At 46.7% G+C, this 22684-nt stretch overlaps 1 protein-coding gene across 1 annotated transcript in view; it reads left to right on the forward strand.

Moving 5' to 3' along the window:
• The first annotated feature begins 2126 nt into the window (after positions 1–2126).
• TMEM241 (transmembrane protein 241) overlaps positions 2127–22684 on the forward strand; it is a 74132-nt gene continuing 53574 nt past the window's right edge. The window contains 3 exon segments of the mRNA XM_060244350.1: positions 2127–2288; positions 6401–6447; positions 14980–15057. Coding sequence (XP_060100333.1) covers positions 2217–2288; positions 6401–6447; positions 14980–15057 — 197 coding nt within the window. The 5' untranslated portion in view covers positions 2127–2216.

A 22684-nucleotide genomic window follows, 5' to 3' on the forward strand; every position in this document is an offset into this window, starting at 1 on the left:
GATTTAAAAATTTGTGCAGTCCCTTTAAATGTGATGGCCAGAACTCCCTTGAAGTTCAATTATGCTTGTCACACCCTTGCTTTCGGCTCCACCCCCAAAGACTCCTGGCTCCACCCCCAAAGTCCCCAGATATTTCTTAAATTGGACTTGGCAACCCTAGAAATCATGCAGTCTCTATTGGAAATCATGTACTGTCTACGGGCAATAGTTCTCTAAATTGGGCAAGTGTAGACTCCAGTATTTCCTAAAGGAAAGCATGGATTCCATTGTTTCAAATGGGCAAGCATGCTTTTCCTTCTTGTCTATAGGAAAGCCTGGTATCCAGTATCCCCTTAGGGCAAGCATGATTTCCATTATTCCCTATAGGCCAGCATGGTCTCCATTATTTCCTATGAGGAAATAATGGGCAACTGCTGTCTTTAGGCCAAACCTAATCTCCACTATTCCCTATGAGCAATCATGGTTATTATTCCCTGTGGGAAACCATTCATTATCTATTGGCAATCATGTATTTTTCTATGGGCATTTGCTGTGCTTACAAGCATGGTCTCCATTATTCCCTATGGGCAAGAGTGTCTTCATTATCCCCTATAGGCAAGCATGGATTCTCTATTGGCAATCATGTATAGTCTATAGCAGAGGAGTCAAACAGGTGGCCTGGGGGCTGAATCAGGCTCTCAGAGGGTTCCTATCAGGCCCCCTAGCATCTGGCTGTCATCTGCTTCCTTCTCCCTCTCTCTTGCTTCCTTCTGCATAACAGCTTGTTTTGCAAGACGTGCTCAGTTGCACAGAAGCTACAGAGCAAAGTCTCTTTTTTCTCTATTGGCTGGGGATCCTCCCTTGGGGAGGAAAGGGGGAGGGAGAGCTTGACTTTCCAGGCTCTCTCAATTGCACAACGGAGCTACTGAGCCAAGCCTCTCTTCCTTCTACTAGCTGAGGTGCCTCCACCTCCTGGCCCCCTTGCGAAGGAAGGAAAGAGCCACAGCTTCCTTTGCCCAGTTCCCTGAATCCCATGAGAGAGATACAAAGAAAGCACTTTTAAGACCAATGTGCTAATGTTTTAAGCATGTTTTAAGTTTTTTGTTTTTTAAAAAAAACACCTTGAATTCTGTTTGTCTGTGTCCTTTATAAAATTTATATTTCTGCTACCTAATCTTAAATAGGTACACATATGGCCCGGCCCAATATGGTCGGCCCAACAAGGTCTCATTTAAGTCAGATCCAGCCCTCATAACAAATGAGTTTGACATCCCTGGTCTACGGGCAATCACTGTCCTCAGGGCAAGCCAGCTCTCCATTATTCCCTATCAGCAGGTGTGGTCTCCATTATTATCAATGAGCAAGTGTGATCCCAATTATTTCCTAAGGGCAAACATGGATTTTCTATTGGTAATCATGTGCAGTCTATGGGCAATCGCTGTCCTTAGGGGAAGTCTGATTTCCATTATTCCCTAGGGGCTAGTGTGGTCTCCATTATTTCCTATGGGCAATCATGTATTGTCTATGGGCAATCACTGTCCTTAGGGCAAGCCTGGTCTCCATTATTCCCTATGGGCAGTGTGCTTTCTCTATTGGCAGTCATATAGTCTATGGGCAATTGTTGTCCTTAGGGCAAGCCTAATTTCCATTATCCCCTATGGGCAAGCATGGTCTCCATTATTACCTATGGGCAAGCATGCATTCTCTATTGGCAGTCATATATAGTCTATGGGCAATCGTTGTCCTTAAGGCAAGCCTAATTTCTATTATTCCCTATGGGCAAGCATGCATTCTCTATTGGCAGTCATGGGCAATCGCTATTCCGAGTTTTAGTAAGTTTTGTGGAATGAGCATATCTATCTCCTTCTGCAAATGGAGATACAGCACACACCGTCACTTAAAATAATGATTAAAAGGAGGTCTCAGTTGTCATCTTTGAGTATGTATCAGATAGAGACGAGCAGATTCGTTATCTGTAAAGTTTCTATTCCCCGAGAAAGTTATTTTCGAAGGGCACAAAAGTAACGCTGCCTGTGCAATCGTGGCTTTTGTCTTCTTCCCTCGGGGGAAGCGTTGCCCCTTTAAGAAGGCAGTTCCTCCGGCCCGTTCCTTGTGCTTATTGGAGCAGACGTAAAAGCAACGTGTCGCTATCATGGCGGTAGCCGGCGCTGGAGCCCGGTGCAGTAAGAAAATGCCTTAACGGGTCTGTTCTCGCAACTGAGGGAATGCGTTGACAGATGCCTTTAAAGAGACCTGCAGCTGGTCTCACCTTTTGTTTACTCTACTTTACTTCATATTTCACCAACAAGGTGAGGACGAGGGAACTACCAGCTATTTGAATTAGTTGAACTGCTGACCAATATTTACATCCGGTTTTAGACTCCCTTATGATTCTCTGCGCTTCAAAAGTGTAGCAGGACTTGGGATCCGCTTGTGCTTCTATATGCTAACTTCGAATTCCCAAGTCAGGCAATTCAGGCCGCTCTTCACTGTCTTTCCGTTTCTTTTTGAGACTGGAGTAATACGTTCTTTTTTAGAAGAACGTAAAACTGAATCGTTCCTTCCTTGAACACATTATCAAGCCCTTCCTGTCTTTGGTGATTGGTAGAAAAGAACCGATTCTGTCGCTTATCTCTTTCCAAAGGCAGAAGCAAACCAGTTTGCAGCCAATCATTTACTAAACTCTTCTAAAGACGGCAGTGAGCCTTTTGTATCGACGGATGGAGAAGGAGGATACAGTAGAAACATTTCTGGGGCTGTGGGTACAGGCCTGTAGCTAGGAGAGGGCCTATGGGGGCACAGCCCGCCCCCCCCCCCCCCGGACTTCTGGGTGGGGCCCCAACCAGTCCCCAGGGCCTTTGGCATAGCTTCGGGGACTGCCGCTGGCCCCACGAGCAATTTGGTTGGTAGGGACAGAAGCAGTCTCAGCCTCCCCCTGGAGTTAAAGGGCCAGCAAATCAGCTGTTCTGCGGGCCCTTTAACTCCAGAGGGTAGCTGGGGGTTGCTTTTGCTGGGGCTCCACTGGCTGTTTTAGTAGCGGGGAAGGAAGGGAGGGTTGTGACCAGAGTGAACGAGAGGGAAAAGAAGAGTCTTCTCTTCCCTCCCTGCTGCTCTCGTGGCTGCCTTCCCTTCCTCACCATTAAAATAGCTGTGCCTACCTCTCTGCCCCAGTTAAAGGGCTCGACGATCAGCTGTTTCATGGGCCCTTTAACTAGCAGGGGGGCTGCTTCTGCCTCCACCCCATGCTATTTTAATGGTGGGGAAGGCAGGGAGGGTGGTGGCGAGGGGCAGGCAATGAAGAGCTTCCCTTCTCTCCTCTCCCGGCTGCTTTCCCCCCACCGCCCTCCCTTCCTTTGCAGCCACTTGCTCCTTCCGCTCCCTCCCAGCCCCGATCGCAGCGGCTTCTCCTCACCTCTTCCCCTCCCTCCCAGTTCCGATCACAGCCACTTGCTTGCCCCTTCCCCTCCCTCCTAGTCCCAATCGCAGCGGCTTCTCCTCGCCCCTTCCCCTCCCAGCCCCCCACCCCCAATCATAGCCACTTGCTTGGAGGGAGGAGAAGGGGCGAGCAAAAGCAGTGGTGATCGGGGCTGGGAGGGAGGGGAAGGGGTGAGGAGAAGCTGTTGTGATCAGAGCTGGGTGGGAGGGGAAGGGGCAAGTGGCTGTGAAGGAAGGGAGGGTGGTGGCGGGGAAAGCAGCAGGGAGAGGAGGGAAGGGAAGCTCTTCATTGCCTGCCCCTCACCACCACCCTCCCTTCCTTCGCTGCCTTTAAAATAGCATAGGGTGGAGGCAGAAGCAGTCCCAGCCCCGCTGCTAGTTAAAGGGCCCATGAAACAGCTGGTCATTGGGCCCTTTAACTGGTGCAGAGAGGTAGGCAGCTGCTTCTGCCCCGCCAGCACAGCTATTTTAATGGCGAGGAAGGGAGGGAGCCCCGAGAGCAGCAGGGAGGGAAGAGAAGACACCTCTTTTCCCTCCCTTTCACTCTGTTCTCAACCCTCCCTTCCTTCCCCGCCACTTAAACAGCCAGTGGAGCCCCAGCAAAAGCAACCCCCAGCTACCCCCTGGAGTTAAAGGGCCTGCGAAACAGCTGATCTACTGGCCCTTTAACTCCAGGGGGAGGCTGAGACTGCTTCTGCCCCCAGCTGGCCAAATTGCTTGTGGGGCCAGCAGCAGTCCCTGAAGCTATGGCAGAGGCCCTGGGGACTGGATGGGGCCCCACCCAGAAGTCGGGGGGCTGTGCCCCCATAGGCCCCCTCATAGCTACAGGCCTGCTTCCTGCCCCAATCGCCACTGCTTCTCCTTGCCTCTTTCCTTCCCACCCTGCTCCGATGTCAGCCACTTGCTTGCCCCTTCCTCTCCCTCCCAGCCCCGATTGCAGCAGCTTCTCCTCACCCCTTTCAGTCACTGCTTCTCCTCGCCTGTTCCCCTCCCACCCAGCCCTGATCACAGCCACTTGCTTGCCCCTTCCCCTCCCTCCCAGGCCCGATTGCCACTGCTTCTCCTCACCTCTGCTGCCTTACCTCTCCCCCCACCTGTTCCCGCGAGTAGCTCCATGCCTGCTGCCTACTTGCATGGCTACTCATAAGTAGGCGGCAGATCCGGTGACTGGGGCGGGGCAGATCTGTGCTGCCTAGCCAGAAGGGCTAGGGCCGGCCTTGCCTGTCACTAGAGGGAAGGTTGTATGGGGCGCTGGGGGGCATCAGTGCCCGCTGAAAAATGTAAATGCCCCCCCCCCACCTTCCAAATCCTGGCTACGGCCCTGTGTGGGTATGATCCCAGAAACTGAAGAGATGACTTGCAATAAGCTGAAGGTCATTTTGAGGGGGGGGGGGGAAGGAAAGAACTTTTTGCTATTTATGTGGGAATAGGGTACTGCTGAACACTATTTTGGAAACTTCCCTGAGAATCCTTTGAGCTAGAAACTGGGGTAGAACTATTTAAAGTATATATCTTAGACCAAGTGCAGTTGGGAATGCCATCCAAGTGTATTTGTTGAAGGGTTATTTGGGTTAGCAGAAAGCTCAAGGCACATAAGGCAGTAGCATCTATCTGGTTTAGGGCTGGCCAAACTGCGGCTCAGGAGTCACATGTGGCTCTTTCACACATATTGTGTGGCTCTCAAAGCCCCTACAAACCTGTCAGCCAGCTTGGAGAAGGCATTTCTCTCTTTAAATCACTTCTTCAAGCCAAGCCAGCTGGCAGCATGGAGAATGCATTTAAAGTTAAATTTGCTTTCTTTCCACCTCTCTCTCTCCCTCCTCCCTCGTTTATTGTCTATCTATCACCATCATCCATTCCTTCCTTCCTTTTCTGATGTTCATGTCTTGTGGCTCTCAAACATCTGATGTTTATTCTGTGTGGCTCTTACATTAAGCAAGTTTGGCCATCCCTGATCTGGTTTGTGTGTACTGACAAGAAACAGCATTACAGAGCCACTTTATCTTTGCAAAACTAATATGACTTCTTTATTGTAAGGAACTCCATTCTAGACAGGATAGATAGGATTTTAATCTAGTCTAGCTAGCTAGGATGGATAGAATTGGAGGTAGTGGCATGGAGAAGAGCATAATGTGCAGAGAAGGTGTCAGGCTACAAGGAAGGAAGATTCCCTGAGAATAGCAATCAACACATCAAATGGGTAATATTGGAGCAGTAGAAGGGAAGGATGATCAGGGTCCTGGCCAACGTTCCCTCTAAGTTGCGGAGTCTTGTGAGCAAAAATTCTACTTTGTGAGCTGCTGGCATTAAAGTTGTGAGTTACTGCACCAATTAGTGTGCTCTGGAGTCATCCTTCCTGAGCAAAGACAAAAATGTGTGAGCTGGAGGCTAAAAATCTGTGAGCTAGCTCATGCCAACTCGGCTTAGAGGGAACACTGGTCCTGGCCTATCTCTCTCTCTGTCTCTCTATAGTCCCCCTCTGAAGCCTGAGGCTAAGAGATCCTGCAAAGTCCTTCACTTACAACGTTTGTTACATGGTGAAGGCATCCCCAAGTTTGGCTGATCTATGGATACATTTGTGTTTTTAATGTTCCATGTTTATATTTTGAAAATATTATGTGGCCATGAAAAGGCTTTGTAATTGTAGAATGGCAGATACTGCTGCTTCACATGATGTATTTTTCATGCAGTACAGAAGGCTGTTTTGTGCCTGACAGGGTTTTCTCCACATTCTTGCATTTTGTAGTCACGCTGCCATTCCATTAGTCATGTGGCTGTTTTTGGCCCCCATCTCTTCATGTTTTTTAAAAATGTTGCAGGAATCATAATATTAACCCCTCCTTCCCTCAAGTGTGTGCTGAGACCAGCATGTCTTCATGCCTGGAACACATACACTGAACAGTCATGGTTGTGGTTTCTGTAAACATTTCTTGTTTTGCTAGCACTGTTATTATATAATGTCACTAATGTAGCATTTGTTTTCCAGTATGTCTTGTCTGTCCTGAAATTCACCTACCCTACCCTTTTTCAAGGGTAAGTACAATTTCAAAAACACATTTTCCTCCAGTATGATTGCAAGCACCGTGTAACTCTTTCATGTAGTGGCTAATATAAATACATTTATGTTAGCTGATGTGTCTGCTTTTCCTCCTCTAGAGAGCTCACAGACAATTATGTTGGTTAAATTAGATAGGAGTTGGTTATGGATAAGATAGTATAAAGAAGACTGTAAACTGAAGGCTGGGAATCTTCTTATCCTCAGATGATACATTTTGAAAAGACCGTTAGAAATACTGTTGCAGTGTGTCTTTCTTTTGTTCTGTCCTTTTCTTGTGTTCTTTTTTTTCTCTTGTGTACATTATTCAGCACACTCTGTGGATGTTTCTGTTGTCCCTGATCTTATCCACTCCGATAATATTACTCCCCTGACCTGGATAGCTCAGGGTAGCCTAATCTCACCAGATCTTGGAAGCTAAGTAGGGTAGACCCCAGTTAGTATAAAAATGGGAACCACCAAGGGATACCAGGGTCACTACATAGAGGCAGGCAATGACAATCCATCTCTGAACGTCTCTTGCTTTGAAAACCCTACAGGGTTCCCATAAGTCAGCTGTAACCTGACAGCAAAAAAATTAAAAAGCAGATGTGGAATGGTGGAACCAAGGTAGGAATAGTAAATTGCTTAGTCACCCAGTGAGTTCATGGCCATAAGGCTCGTAACTGGCCTGTCTGTTACATTTTTGTTCTGTCCTTTAGGGAACTCAGAATAGTGCATACTTCATTTACATATCACCAACAGCAGCTTTAAAACAAAAAAAGAACACTGAATGTATCTTCTAGCCCAAACCATAATTTATTTTTGAATTACATGTGCAAGAAATGCAGAAAGGGGCTTCTTGGTCACTTGTGAAAATGGCCTTGTACAGGGATCAGCAGTGGCTGAAGAATCTCTGGCTCAAGAATCTCTGTCCTGCTCAAGAGTTGGTAAGCCTCCTTACCTTTTTGCTGTGCTGTCCTGTTTTCTTAAAACAATGCTGTGACAGGCTGCACATGCTCTGTAGGACTTCCCAAAGATTACTTTCTTTTATGAGAGTTCAGCTACCATTTTGTTGCCCTGGCAACAAGCAACCAGAAATGGTGGCTGAAATCTTGCAAACAGATCTAAATTTGAGGAAGTTCACAAACTGGCATTCTTGGCTTTCGTTTCAACACACTAATTTTAAAAGAAGTCTGAGGAAATAAGAAAAAGGGAAGAAAAACTTTTTTTGTTCCTCGGCAGGGGCAACAGGCAGGCAGCTTGTTAGTGGTGGGCAGGGTAGAATATTCCCCCCCACCCGCCCCGCAAAGGCAACTGCCTCAGCTCGCTTTATTATAGAGTTGGCCCTAATGAGGAGAGTTGACTTAAGATCCTTTGATCTTAGTTTAAGGCATTATAGCAGTGCAAAAAACTTGGAACTGAATGGATCTTCCTCATTTCACTGGATGCTATTCAGTTGTGTGCTAGCACTGAAGAAACTGAAGTCACATCTAATTATTTTTATGTAATGTTCTGGTGTAATGATTACATATTCTTCAAACATCCTTGCTTACCAGGGACTGCCTTAGAGTTGCCAGGTCCCCCCAGCCCTGGCTATTGGCAGGGATGGGGGTAGGGTTGCCAGATCCAGGTTGAGAAGTTCCTGGAGATTTGGGGATGGAGCCTGGAGAGAACAGGGACCTTAGTGGGATACAGTGCCATAAGTCCACCCTTGAAAAGTGCAATGTACTGGATTCTGAGACGCTCAGCAGTCAACATACTTTATTAACAAAGACAATGTGGCAGGGCCGGGTCCCCAATTATATACATTTCCCAGAACAGCCCACTTCCCAGTCCAGTGCAATCGAGACCCTTTAAAGTTCCCGCCATAGATCTTAGGCGGTGAGGGAAGTCCACCCCTATTCAGATGACCCATGGTTTCCCTTGGCTCACCTGAGAGCGCTAGGTACATTGTGTTTGAAATTCAGTCCCTGAAATGCAAGACACAACGCTCCTCCCCCCCATTAGTTCAGCAGACATAATCCCATAGGTATTCAGGTAGCTGCTGCTCCCGTTGAGACCAGTGAGTCTTGGCCGGAGGTATCGGAGCTTGCAGACTTATTCTGGGTGCTGCCAGTTCCTTGCGGGGTGGCGTGGAAGGGGAGCCCTCATGCAGTGAACTCGGAAAGATCAGAGGCCCTTCACTTTCCCCATTCAGGGGGGCTGAATCAGAGTCCATTGGAGGTTTGGGGTCAGAAGGTCTTGAGAGGAAGAAGGCAGTTCGAAGTGCCCCCATGACCTCCCCATCCCCCGCATCCTCAATCTGTTCCGGTTCTTCTGGCAGTGTCCGGCGCGCAGCTGGTCTATGCGTCTACAGAGGAGCTGGCCCCCCTCCATCGACACTTCGTACGATTGAGAACCGGTGACCTGCATTACTCAGTTGGGCAACCACTTGGGGCCGCTGGAGAAGTTCTTAGCGTAGACTGGATCTTCTGGAAAGAACCCTAGTGACTTCCCGGGTCTCTGGTGAGCTGTGGAGGTTTGGAGCCCGGTCTGGATGCAGTCTGTCTAGCCTGGTGATTAGCTGCCTACCCATGAGCAGTTCAGCAGGGCTCAGGCCTGTAACGGGGTTTGGGGTGTTCTAGTTCACAAAAAGTAAGGCCGCCAGGTGGTGGTTCCAATCCCCATGAACTATGTGACCCAGGGCCTCCTTGGTGGTGTGGACCATGCGCTCCGCTTGGCCATTAGTGGCCAGGTGAAAGAGAGTGGACCGTATGTGCCGGTTGAGGTACCTATTCAGGAATTCCGAGAACTCCTGGGAGGTAATAGCGGTACCGTTGTCCATCATTACGGTCTCTGGGATCTCTTGGAAGCAAAAGGATCTCCGTAGGGCTCTCATTGCTGTGCCAGTGGAGGTGGAGGCTACGGTAATCACTTCCAGCCACTTAGCGTATGGATCAACCAGGATGAAGAATATCTGACCCTGGTATGACCCCACAAAGTCTAAGCGTAGCTGGGACCATGGCGTGCAGTTGGACTCACAGTGGTAAGTGGGGGCGATGGATGGATCTGTCTGGAACTCTTGGCAGGGCTGACATCTTTTTACCCACCCCTCTATTTCTCCATCCATCCATGGCCACCATACATAGCTACGTGCCAGGGTCTTCATACACACTATCGCTGAGTGCGTCTTGTGCAAGGCTTCGAGCACTTACTTCTGGAGTGGGGGAGGGAACCACCACATGGTTACCCCAAAGGAGGCACCCTTTGTGTGCCAAAAGTTCATCTTGGTGGGATGCAAAGGCCCTAAACTCAGCGTCTCCCTTGCCCGTGGGCCAGTCCCTCCCCACCCAGTCCAAAACACGTGCAAGGATTTGGTTGCGGCCCGAGAAACGGGCTACCTCTGTGATGTGGAAAGGCCTATCAGGCAGAGCCTCTATCAGCATCACGTGGTGGGCTGGCACCAGATCAGGGTCCTCTGACAGCAAAGGGAGGCAGGTGAGGGCATCTACATGGCCCATCACTTTGCCAGGGCGGTAGATGAGTGCGTAGGTGTCTGCACTGAAGAACTCTTTCCAATGCAGGATGCACAGGGACAGGATCTGCGGAGTCACACTGCGGAGTGTGAGGAGGCCCAGCAGCGGCTTGTGGTCTGTTGCAATCATGAAGCGCCACCAACGTCAGGGTGTGCAAATAATAGTCCATGGGGATCTCCCGCCCATCCGGAGGTTGGTGTCCCAGGACCGTGCCTACGCCATATGGGGAAGTATCGCAGTCCAAGATCACCAGAAGGGACTCATCAAGGTGGTGGAGTACCTCGTTAAATACCAAAATGTCCTTGACTGCCTGGAGTAAAAAGCAGCAGCCTGCTTTTTACCTCAGACCCACGGGGCTTTATTTATCAAGGAGTCTGTGTAGGGGTTCAGCGAGGGCAGCTTTGTGGGGCAAGAATAAATGACAGTTCAGAAGCCTCAAGAAGCTTTGAAGTTCCACTTTACAAGTGGGGGCTGGAGCCTGGACTATTGCCCTGGACTTGTCCGCTGTAGGGTGGATGCCAGCTGCATTGACTGTGAACCCCAAGAAGTCCACCCTCAGAACCCCAAATGAGCACTTCTCCCGTTTCACCTTAAATCCCTTAGTCTGGAAACAGCGCAGTACCTCATGTAAACGGCTACTAAATTCTTCGATGTCTGGGGCCACAATTAAAACAAGATCAAAGAATGGTTGTACTCCGGGAATTCCTTTGAGGAGAGAGTCCATTTGATTTTGAAAAATCTCCAGAGCTACACTGACCCCGAATTGTAGCCACCACACCTTGAAATCCCCCCAGTGTGTAACTGTTGTCTGGGCCTCTGCAGTCTGTGTGTCCACCGGAAGCTGTTGGTAGGCCTGAGCCAAGTTCAGCTTCCCAAAAATTTTAGAACCGGTCAATGATGTGATGACGAGACTAACCGCTGGGACAGGGTACATATGGTCTTGGAGGGCTTTGTTTATTGTGCATTTTTAGTCTGCACAGATGCGTACGTCCCTGTTAGGCTTCACGGGTGTGACAATGGGGTCTCCCATGCCGCATGGGAGATGGGCTGTAAAACCCACTGTGCTATGAGGCGCTCCAGTTTGTCTTCGATTTTAGGTTTCAGCATGAACGGGACCCACCAAGCCTTCAGCCTTATGGGCATTACCATAGGGCTGAGCGGCAGAGCTATGGGTGGCGCTTTGCAACACCCCAGAGCCCCATCGAACACCTCAGGCAATTCCTGGCACATGTGTTTGAAATTGTGGGTCTGTGTTTTGTTCACCCCGACAATTTCTATGCCCAGTGGTTTGAACCAGGCCAATCCCAGTAAGGTGGTGAGCTGGCGTTTCACCACAAGTATGTCCAGCATCCCCTTGAATTGTTTGAACTCTACCCTGACCCACCCTTTAATCTGGACGGAGTTTCTTCTGTAAGTCCCACAAAACGAATTCAGCAGGCTGCAACTGCGGGCTGCCATGGGGGCATAGTTTTTCAAGGGTCTCCTCTGAGATTATGAAGATGGAGGAGCCCATGTCTAGTTCCATCAGGCAGGGAGCCCCTTCGATAAGGATTGACACCTTGACCTTATCGGGGGTGTCCAGGGGCAAGTTCATTACCTGGATGCTTGTTGAAGCTGTCATGTGTGTGTTAGTCAAGTCATGCTGCATGGACTGACACCTCCAGTTGAACTTGGCCCTGCAGGCTCGAGCTATGTGGCCTATTTTTCCACAATTGCAGCAGTCCATGTTTCAGAATGGGCTTTCGCGACTTTCATGTGAATCCTCGCAGCTGGCGCACTTTGTTGTGGTTGGCTTCTCGGAGACCTGTGGTTGGGCCATGGATCATGGGCTGCGGCATTGCTGGCGGCAGAGCTGGTGCGCTTCTTCCTCATCTGAGCCACCTCCCTGGAAGCCAATGAGGTGGCGGCCTGGTATGCGCTCATTGCAAAGTGGCCACTGTGTGCCTGCTTGAAGGCGGTCACTGGTTGGACTTCATGAGGGTATTGTCATCGGTGGCCAGCAACCTGTAGCACAGTTTCTCCTCTCGGACGCCCACCGCAAAGCGGTTGAGCAGGATCTCCTCCAGGTCCTTATATGTGGCGGCTGCAAGGGTTGTGGGTGCGATGAGCTATTTCATCAACTGGATGGTCTCCACCCCACATGAACTCAGGAGGAGCACCTTAATTTCCGCAGCTTCCTCCATCTTGTGCGGTTCAATGTAGTAACTGAGCCAGTCCACCCATGACTCCCACAGGTCCGGCCAGGTGGTGTTGAACTCTGGTAAAGGTTGTCCTGGAGCAACAGCCATGATCCCAGCAGCGATGCATGGCTCTGGGTGCAACGAGAACACTGGAGCTGATATGCGGAGCTTGCAGTGCGGCTGGCCACTGGCTGGTTCAACAGGATCCCATCCTCATCGCCAGTGTAATGTATTGGGTTCTGAGACGCTCAGCAGTCAACATACTTTATTAGCAGGTACATCTCAAAGACAACATGGCGAGGCTGGGTCCCTGATTATATACATTTCCCGGAACAACCCACTTCCCAGTCCAGTCCAATTGAGACCCTTTAAAGTTCCCGCCATAGATTTTCATAGGTGGTGAGGGAAGTCCATCCTTAGTCAAGTGACCTACGGTTTCCCGCTGCTCACCTGAGAGCGCTAGGTACACTGCGTTGGAAATTCAGTCCCCAAAATGCAAGGCACAACAAAAAGCATCCTTTTTCTCCAGGGTAAATGGAGGTGAGCTATAATTCTGGGAGATCCCCAGGTCCCATATAGAGGCTAGCATCCCTAGACTGCCTCTACTTTCTGGCACATGAACCTGATAAGTTATGTCCCATAATTTGTCCTTATTTTTTCTTTGGCGATGCCTTGATAAAATGTTTGTGTGAGAGTATTATGATTACTCCAGGTTTATCTCCCACACAGAGACTCGAGAAGTTAATCTCTGTGTCTTGTATCTTGGCTACATGCACATGTGGATAAATACATGTACCATAATGTAATAAATATTTAAGTTATGAAATATTCTATCCTTCCCCTTCACAAGGGAAACAAGGCCTCATGCAGGTCAGTTGTTGAGGTATATCGTTAACTGTTGATAACATTGTAAGAATTGATAACATTGTTAGGCTTTTATGTATTTTATTGTATAATTTTAATTGTATTTAAATCGACCTTTGTTAGCTTTTATTGTTGTAAGCCGCCCTGAGCCCACCTCGGTGGGGTAGGGCGGGATATAAATCGAATAAAGTAAAGTAAAGTAAAGTAAAGTAAAGAACAACTATATTTTTCTAGTGTATGTTGATCTAAAAGAGCAGCCAGCTTCTTGCCTTTCAAAGTGAAGAACAGACTGTTGTCAAATAGATATAACTTGAGCCTTCACTGATATGTAGCTGTGGAAGGGATGAGGCCTGAAAAGTGTAACAGAAGGGTTCTATTGAAGAATCTTCCTAATTTCATATGAAATGTTTGAGAGTATGTAATTAGTGATAACTTGCATTTTAATACTGCTAATCCTCTGATTAAAAACCCTAGAAGATCAGTTTCCTTATCAGTAAGCGTTCTCACATGTTTTTTCCCCTCTTGTCAGTTTTGGTCCCATACTGCTTTGGTTTAACCTGATTTCTGCATGCATTTTTATGCCTAGTTTTCACTTCATCTTTTTTGCGCCTCCCATATTTTTCTGGTTCCTTTGAGACCACTTTTACTCCAATCTTTTTCTGGAAGCTGATTTTGAATTGTATTTTTCCTTGTGTGTGATCTTTCTGTTGGTTTTCTTTGTCTTCCACACTCTCACCCACCTCCACTTTTCAGTGATTGGACTGTCATCGTAGTGACATCACTCCCTCTCCTCCCAACTGCCCTGAAGATGAATGAGTTTTTTTAAGGCACTAAAATACTGAGATAGTGTTGTAGTGATATCTGAAGAAGTGAGCAGTGACTCACAAAAGTTCATAGCTGGCCACAAATTTTGTAAATCTTTAAGGTGCTACTGAACTCTTGCTCTTTTCTACTGTTACAGACAGACTAACACAGCTACCCATCTTCTAATGATAGTTTAAGCAGGTTCTTTTAATTCTCAGCTTTCATTAAATAAAGTGTCTTGCCCTTTCCTCACATAGATATAAGGGAAGGCGATAAGGCAAGGGAACCAGATAGAGACATACTTTTAAAAACTGAGAGCTAGGAATTCAGAGAACTTGCTTGATCTATCACTACAACACTATGTCAGTATGTCAATACAAGCTTGCACAAAAAAATAAAAAGAGTAGTACTGTGACGTCACCACTGATGGCAGCATTCTCCCTTGAAAATCCTCAAAATATAATGCTCATGTAGACAAAAAAAAAAAAGACCCCATAACTGTGAAAACGCAGAGGGAAGGCAGATATATGGAAGAGCCATGCTCAAACTGATTCCACTGCTAGTGGATTGACTGCCAAGAAAACCAAGAGTAAGTTGAGCATGCAGAAAAGCCCATTTCTAGAAGTCCTTGCCCCTTATGGGGGTGGCTCTGTGGCTGAGAGGAAGTGCATCTGCTTGGCATGCATGAGATCCCAGGTTCAATCCTCAGCAACTCCACTTTAAAGGATGTGGTAGCAGGTGTTATGAAAGACCCTAGAAGTCCTCTGCTGGTCAGACTAGGCAATACTGGGCTTGATAGACCAATGATTCAGGATGAGAAAATTCTATGTACTCATGGGAATATCTCTTGATACATTCTATGTATTTACTTGACTGAAGCAAATAATAACTCTATGGGACATCTCCAGGTTGAGAAAACAGTGGTAGACTTAAACAATTGCCTTGACCTCTGAACCATGGTCCTAGTCTGCATTGGGACTCTAACAGTGCAATCCTAAAGAGAGTTACACCAGTCTAAGCCTAGTCATTTTAATAGGCTTAGACTGGAGTAAGTCTCTTTAGGATTGTGCTATAAATGCTTACTTGACAAAAAATCTTGGAAACTCAACACAGAACTCCCAGAATTTTGGGCAACTTATTTAAAAAATATTGTTTGCTATTGCAGATGGCAGACACTAGTTGGTGGACTTCTGCTGCACATTTCCTGGAAGTGGGGCTGGGTGGAGATGAGCAGCAGTTCAAGGTCAGTGGAATTGCAATATGAGATACTTTGAATGTGTTGTGTTATTTTGATCACTATCTGGTGGTATATGAATTGATTTATCACTAATATTTGGCTCCCCAATCTGTCATCATTGTTGGAATATCTATGAAGTTAAGGTTGGGAAAGAAAATTAAATAGTTTTTGGCATGCCTGTTGTAACTGGACTGAACAGTTAATAGTAATAATAATAATTAGATCTAGATATTTTGTAGAAAATGAATACACAGGGCCGGCACCAGATTTTTGTGTGTGTCCTAGACATGGCAAGGAAGGGCAGGCTCTGAGCACATGTGCCACCCCGCTGACCCTGCTCAGCCTTCCTGGGTCTGAGTGCTTCCTAGTGCACCAGCTTCCACCCTGCCCTGTTGCCCCTGGTACCCTTTCCCCACCACGGCCTGCCCACAGCACTCCTGGCAGGCCATCAGGCTGGATAGTGCGGTGGAGGAGGGTGGCAGAGAGGTGGGTGTTAGCAAGGGTGAGCATGGCGGCAGGGGAAAAGGGCACCAGGGGCGGCAAGATGTGTGCAGGGAGGGGGCACCCACACTCACCCCTGTGGGCAGGTTGCACCCTAGGTGGCTGCCTACTGGGTAACACTGGCCCTGTGAATACATTAGCAGGGGAAACTCTGTATTAAGAATTATATATATTTACATTACTGACAGTCTGCCTTTCTCACTGAGGCTCAGGATAGATTACATAGTGTAAGTCAAACACAGTCAACAGGATGGGGTGTCAAATGAATAGTGCAGTAGGATTTGACTTCAGAAAGTTGAAACTAGAGCTGAAAGAAAGCATATGAATTTAAGTATGACATACTAATGGTGTAAAATGTACATAGTCACAGCAAATTCAGTGATAGGTAGCAATACAGCAGTATTGCTGTACAGCAATACAACAGTCCCTATTAGGGGTCCCAATCCTCCCGCTCTGGCGGGAGACGCCAGGTTTTCCAGTCTCTTCCCCCGCTCCCCCCAAAAACAGCAGCGGGGGGAGGGGAGGGGAGGGAAACGGCGCCTTCTGCAGATTCAGAAACGAATCTGACTCTGCAGAAGGAAGTTCTGAGGAAGAGGTGTGCGTGCGTGTGTGAAGCGGCACGCGCAGGTTTCTGTCGCATGCGCAGTGGCTGAGGCTCTGTTCGAGAGAGCGCGCCATGCCGTTGAGGCGCAGGCTGAGGGAAGGCGGGTCGGCCAGCTCGCGGCTGCCTGGCCTCGGTCTGTGGCGGCTCCGGCGCCCGCAGGACGTTCCAGAGTCCCCGGGGCTATGACCTGCCTCCCTGGCTTCCTCAGCGGTGGCTCTCCCTGCGCCGCCCTCCGCTCCCTAAGTTTCCCCTCCTCGCCTCCACCGGGCTCCCCGCGCCTTCCTCGGCGCAGTCGTCGCCCTCGCCACGGCACCTCAGCGTGGAATCAGTCGTCCCTGGGATCTGTGACTGTCAGCCATGAACACAGATGCCTGTCTCTTGATGAAATTAGATGGGGGTATGTGAAGAGAGCAAGCACACACACACACACACAGAGTTCTTATGGTTTTTTCTGTGTGCTACACGATAGTGATCTGTTTGGAAGCTACAATGCCTTTTAAAATTTAACTATGCCTCTCTTCCTATATTTCCTTCTGTATATAGTAGGCCAAGGGCTATTTTAAGTTTTAGATTTGAAACATGTTTTCTTTCTGGCATGATTAGGGCTGTTTGTTTTCTGCCAGCTGCTGGTTAATATTTGGGCGGGGGGGGGGGGTTAACATTAGAATAGGCAATAAGCAACTTTAGCTTGACATATATGTAAATGAAGAGTTATATGAAAATAGTCTGTGCCCTATTTTGTGCCCTCAGAGTTCTTGTTTCACATTCACAGTAGAGGAGCTTTTCCTTTATAGAGTGTCACAAGATTGCTAGAAACTATTTTAATAGCTATTTTTGCCATTTTGAATGTGAAGTAAGGTATAAAAACAGCAGGTTGGACCAGGGGGTCCAATTCTATGAGCCCCAAAAGAAGGTGCCCCTATCCTTCATTATTTCCTATGGAAGGAAGGAATTGAAAAGGTGTGCTGTCACTTTAAATGTGATGGCCAGAACTCCCTTTGGAATTCAATTCTGCTTGTCACAGCCTTGATCTTGGCTCCACCCCTAATGTCTCCTGGCTCCACCCCCAAAGTCTCCTGGCTCCACCCCCAAAGTCCCCAGATATTTCTTGAATTGGACTTGGCAACCCTAGTCCCTATTCATTTACCAATGCAACTTTCTGAACAACTACATTAGAGTACAGTCCTATTGCCATGCAAAAAAGCTTTTTGGAATAATTCTGTTAAGTGTCGTTTGTGAAAGCCAGGAGAGTGGCTAACCTTGTCAGGCTGAAAATTCCATAAGGTGGGGCCACAAGCAGAATGCATGATTATTGGTGCTTATGGATGTTGCCTGGTTGCAAGATGACCCTGCAGAACTGAAACGAGCAAAGGTTTTGTGGCAGTGTATATGATAGTCCCCTTGAGCTGAGCCTGGTAACTGATGGGCAAGCAATGGAATGACTGCAGAATGGGATTGATATGCATCCCATGCATTCATTCCCTAGTCTATTTTCTAAAAACGTATAATGGAAAAATGCTCCTGAGTTAATTTAGACTACAGCAGTGCTAAATCAAACAGCTGTGATATATAACACATCAGTGCTTCAAGAATTCTATGCAGATTAGCACTGACAAAATGTTTTTATTCATAGGGTAACAAGTGGTTGCATATTAAAAAAATAGGTAATGTATCTATGGGTATATTAATAAAACAACTGCAGCCCTCCAGTAATGTTTTGTAGTGACACAAGCACAGTTTTTTGATCAATACAGTTAAAAATGGTGTATTATGGCTGTGGTTGTTAGTGTTTTCTTTTGATATTTCACTCCACTAGATGTCAGTCTAAGCAAGACTAACAATAATGTGGAGGCAGTTCTGCTAAGTTCACCTGAGTAAATGGCCCTAAGGGAATGGGGAGAAGCATAGAGCTAAGAGAAAGGGGAGGAGCATATGGGAGGACATTCTTTAAGACCAACAGGGCTTTAAAGATCAAGCATTTTGAACTGGACGTTGAATGAATTGGCAGCCAGTACTGTGAAGCCAGAATAGGAACAATATGCCCTCTATTTCCCACCCCATCAGTAAGTGGGCTGATTTCCCCCCCCCCCCCACTTCCTTTGGCTGTAGCTTTGGAAATAGAGTGTGATGCATTACCTGAACTTGGAGGTTACAAAACCATAGTTGACTATAGCTGGATCTATTAGCAAGAAGGATTACAGCTTGTTCCCCACAAACCTGGTAAATAGGATTTTATGCCACCACCACCATCTAAGAATGAAGCATTGGCTGTGAGTGTAATCCTAAACCCATTCACTTCAGTGGATTTAGAAGGGTGTAACTCTGTTTAGGATTGCACTGTGTGGGTATGTATGCACATCTGGGGTTGTACACATGTATGTTAAAGTTGGCATGGTGTATTTATTTAGGGTATTTCTACACTGGCTCTTCAGAGTCCTGTTTGAGGTGGTTTACAATTAAATATACATCACATTATTAAAATTGAGTCATTGAACAGCATAAAAACTATCTCTAGAACAGAGGCAGAAGATGTCATGTTAATGCTTTTGTTTCCTTCCAGCTCTGTTTCAGATTCCTGCTTAATTTCAGATTTCTGCATCAAATCTTATTGCATTGTTTACTGGATGCCCCATCCATTTGATTGTGTTAACTTACATTTTGTAATTCATCATGAGTCTCAGTGAGAAAGGTGGACTATACAGTATGTCACAGAAGTGAGTACACCCCCTCACATTTTGTAAATATTGAAGTATATCTTTTCATGTGACAACACTGAAGAAATAACACTTGGCTACAATGTAAAGTCTACAGCTTGTATAACAGTGTCTAAACTGTTATAGCCATTAATGTCTAAACTGCTGGCTACAAAAGTGAGTACACCCCTAAGTGATAATGTCCAAATGGGGCCCAAGTAGCCATTTTCCCTCCCTGGTGTCATGTGACTCGTTAGTGGCACAAGCTATCAGATGTGAAGGGGGAGCAGGTTATCACTCTCACTCCCTCATACTGGTCACTGGAAGTTCCACATGGCACCACATGGCAATGAACTCTCTGAGGATCTGAAAAAAAACCGAATTGTTGCTCTATATAAAGATGGCCTAGGCTATAAGAAGATTGCCAAGACCCTGAAACTGAGCTGCAGCACGGTGGCCAAGACCATACTGTGGTTTAACAGGACAGGTTCCACTTAGAACTGGCCTCGCCATGGTCAACCAAAGAAGTTGAGTGCCCATGCTCAGCGTCATATCCAGAGGTCGGCTTTGGGAAATAGATGTATGAGTGCTGCCAGCATTGCTATAGAGGTTGAAGGGGTAGGGGGTCAGCCTGTCAGTGCTCAGACCATACACCGCACGCTGCATCAAATTGGTCTGCAGGGCTGTCGCGCCAGAAGGAACATATGAAGCTGCCTTATACTGAATCAGACCCTCAGTCCATCAAAGTCAGTATTGCATACTCAGACTGGCAGCGGCTCTCCAGAGTCTCAAGCTGAGGTTTTTCATGCATATTTGCCTGGACCCTTTTTTAGTGGAGATGCCAGGGATTGAACCTGGGACCTTTTGCTTCCCAAGCAGATGCTCTACCACTGAGCCACCATCCCTCCCCTAAAGGAAGCCTCTTCTAAAGATGATTCACAAGATGATGATGCACAAGAAAGCCCACAAACGGTTTGCTGCAGACAAGCAGACTAAGGACATGGATTTGGTTCAGATGGTGTCAAGCGTGTGTGGAGGCAACCAGGTGAGGAGTACAAAAATAAGTGTGTCTTGCCTACAGTCAAGCATGGTGGTGGGAATGTCATGGTCTGGGGCTGCATGAGTGCTGCTGGCACTGGGGAGCTACAGTTCATTGAGGGAACCATGAATGCCAACATGTACTGTGAAATACTGAAGCAGAGCATTATCCCCTCCCTTCAGAGACTGGGCCGCAGGGCAGTATTCCAACATGATAACGACCCCAAACACACCTCCAAAATGACCACTGCCTTGCTAAAGAAGCTGAGGGTAAAGGTGATGGACTGGCCAAGCATGTCTCCAGACCTAAACCCTATTGAGCATCTGTGGGGCATCCTGAAACAGTACATGGCGGTGCGCAACAGTACATGGCGGTGCGCAAGGTCTCTAACATCCACCAGCTACCTGACATCGTCATGGAGGAGTGGAAGAGGACTCCAGTGGCAACCTGTGAAGCTCTGGTGAACTGTATGCCCAAGAGGGTTAAGGCAGTGCTGGAAAATATTGGTGGCCACACAAAATATTGACACTTTGGGCCCCATTTGGACACCATCACTTAGGGGTGTACTCACTTTTGTTGCCAGCAGTTTAGACATTAATGGCTGTGTGTTGCATAATTTTGAGGGGACAGCACATTGACACTGTTATACAAGCTGTAGACTCACTACTTTACATCGTAGCTAAGTGTCATTTCTTCAGTGTTGTCACATGAAAAGATATATTTAAATATTTACAAAATGTGAGGGAGTGTACTCGCTTCTGTGACATACTGTAAATAAATAAACTAGTAGGATAAGAGGATGCCTCAGATGGCCAAAAGCAGAAGAAAAGTGGAGTGGTTTATTCTGTTTAAAAAACTGAGAACAATTTTGGTGAGAACTGTAGGCAAACAGTCAATGGAAGTCAAATTGATAGCTTTACCTAGTGGCAAAGGCCAAGAAATCTCATAAACACAATTCCCTCCCAGATTCTTTTCCAGTAACCTTTTCATTATTCCTCCTCAGCACAGATAAGGATTCAGATAATCTGGTCTATAACCTTAACTTGGTTTTAAATCAATTTAGTAGTTAAGACCTTACTCAGGGCTTTATGTTGATGCAGAGGTTCCTCTCCACCCCCCCCCCACCCACCCACCCCCAGATCTTGCACCTCTGCAGAACAGAAATCTGCAAAATTTGTTGTGAGGAACAGATAATAGTTAACCAAGTTGAGGTATATAGGATAGGCACGTCTTGCAAGCACAAACTAACACTCTTATCTCTACTCTCTGGTAATATGGCATTTTTTCTTCCTTGTGTGCCAAAGAATACGCCAGAGAAATAGGGCTGGTTCAGGGTATTTTGTTGCCCCAAGCGATGTACACTCAGTTGCCTCCTTCTGTTCTGCTGTTGGCTGAGTCCAAGAAACCAGACCTGGTTCTTGCTGCATGGCCAATGACTGAGAATGTGCTGAACCCTTGCAGTGCATCAGCACCTTCCTTGCTGCCCCTCCCCACGCAATCATTTACCTGACTTGGTCCCAGAACTAGTCCTGCACAGGAATTTAGGAGCTGCCATCACAGAAGATTCTTTGCCTGATCATTGTATGGAATAGCATACAAGACTGTTGACTGCTGCTGAAGCATTTCCTGAAGTGTCAGACATTCTTTTCCAGCCCTGGAAAAAAAACCTCTCTTGGCAGGATGGGAACACTTTTGACCTTTCCATTGAATTTCGTATGACCACATTGGAGAGGCAAGCATTTCTGAGATTCCTTAAGCTTCACATTATGGTCAGTGATCTCTGCTATACTGAAATCTTTTTCTCAAGCAGTAGGACTTCAGTTTTATGCAACTGCTGCAGCTGAAGTGGTATTGCTTGTCTTAAGCAGACAACTTATTTGAGGTCACCAGTAGTATATTCACAGTCATTGCCATTTGATGCAGACAAGTTTCTATTAAGATTAATGGCCTTAAAAGTGTTGTTATAACATACAAAAATAAACATCCAGTTTGGCTAATTACAGTATACACCAAGTCAAAGAAATTCCTGTATATTTTGAATTTTCTGAATTGTTTATCAAGTGTACAGCAAACCAAAATCAGCATGTTATAAGAAATGAAATATGTGCCTGTCATCAGGTGTGGATATTCCTCTTATTTGTTTTGTTGGAATGGCTGATACTCTCTTATGATAGTAATGTAAATCGCAATAGAGCAGTGAAGAGCCCAAAGTTCTTTTTTAATAATAATAATAAATTTTTATTTATACCCCGCCCTCCCCGCCGAAGCAGGCTTAGGGCGGCTTTTTTGTGAAACCAGAATATTGCATTTTAGGTGGAGGTGAAAGTAATTTGCATTTCTTGCCAATACTATTTCTCTTGGGAAGAGGGTGCAGAAGATGGGAGGTAGTAGCACTTTGGCTGCTATCTTGCTCTGTACTTGCTCTCACACTAGGTTAGTTTCATCCCTGCTTTTAAAACATCTTTTCAGGCATATAATTGCAACAACCTCCCTGAGGAGATAAAGTAGTTAGGCCATTCAAAAGTCACAATTTCTGAAAATTTATGTAACCAAATAACCACTGATAGTAAACATCGTTGTAATATGTAAATATCTTTTGTAATAAGCTCTGGTAAGCAGGGCTTTTTTTTCTGGAAAAAAGTACTAGAACACTCAAGAGGGAAATGAAGGAGAAACATACAGGATTCTTTGAAACAATATCATTTTCATGCACTATGGATTTACCTCTACTTTAAAGCAGTTTCCAAACTTTAGACATGTCACCAACTTCCTTGGTTCTTTTTTGGGTCTTGCTTT

Source organism: Heteronotia binoei, chromosome 7 (genome assembly GCF_032191835.1).
Source record: "Heteronotia binoei isolate CCM8104 ecotype False Entrance Well chromosome 7, APGP_CSIRO_Hbin_v1, whole genome shotgun sequence".
NCBI lineage: Eukaryota > Metazoa > Chordata > Lepidosauria > Squamata > Gekkonidae > Heteronotia > Heteronotia binoei.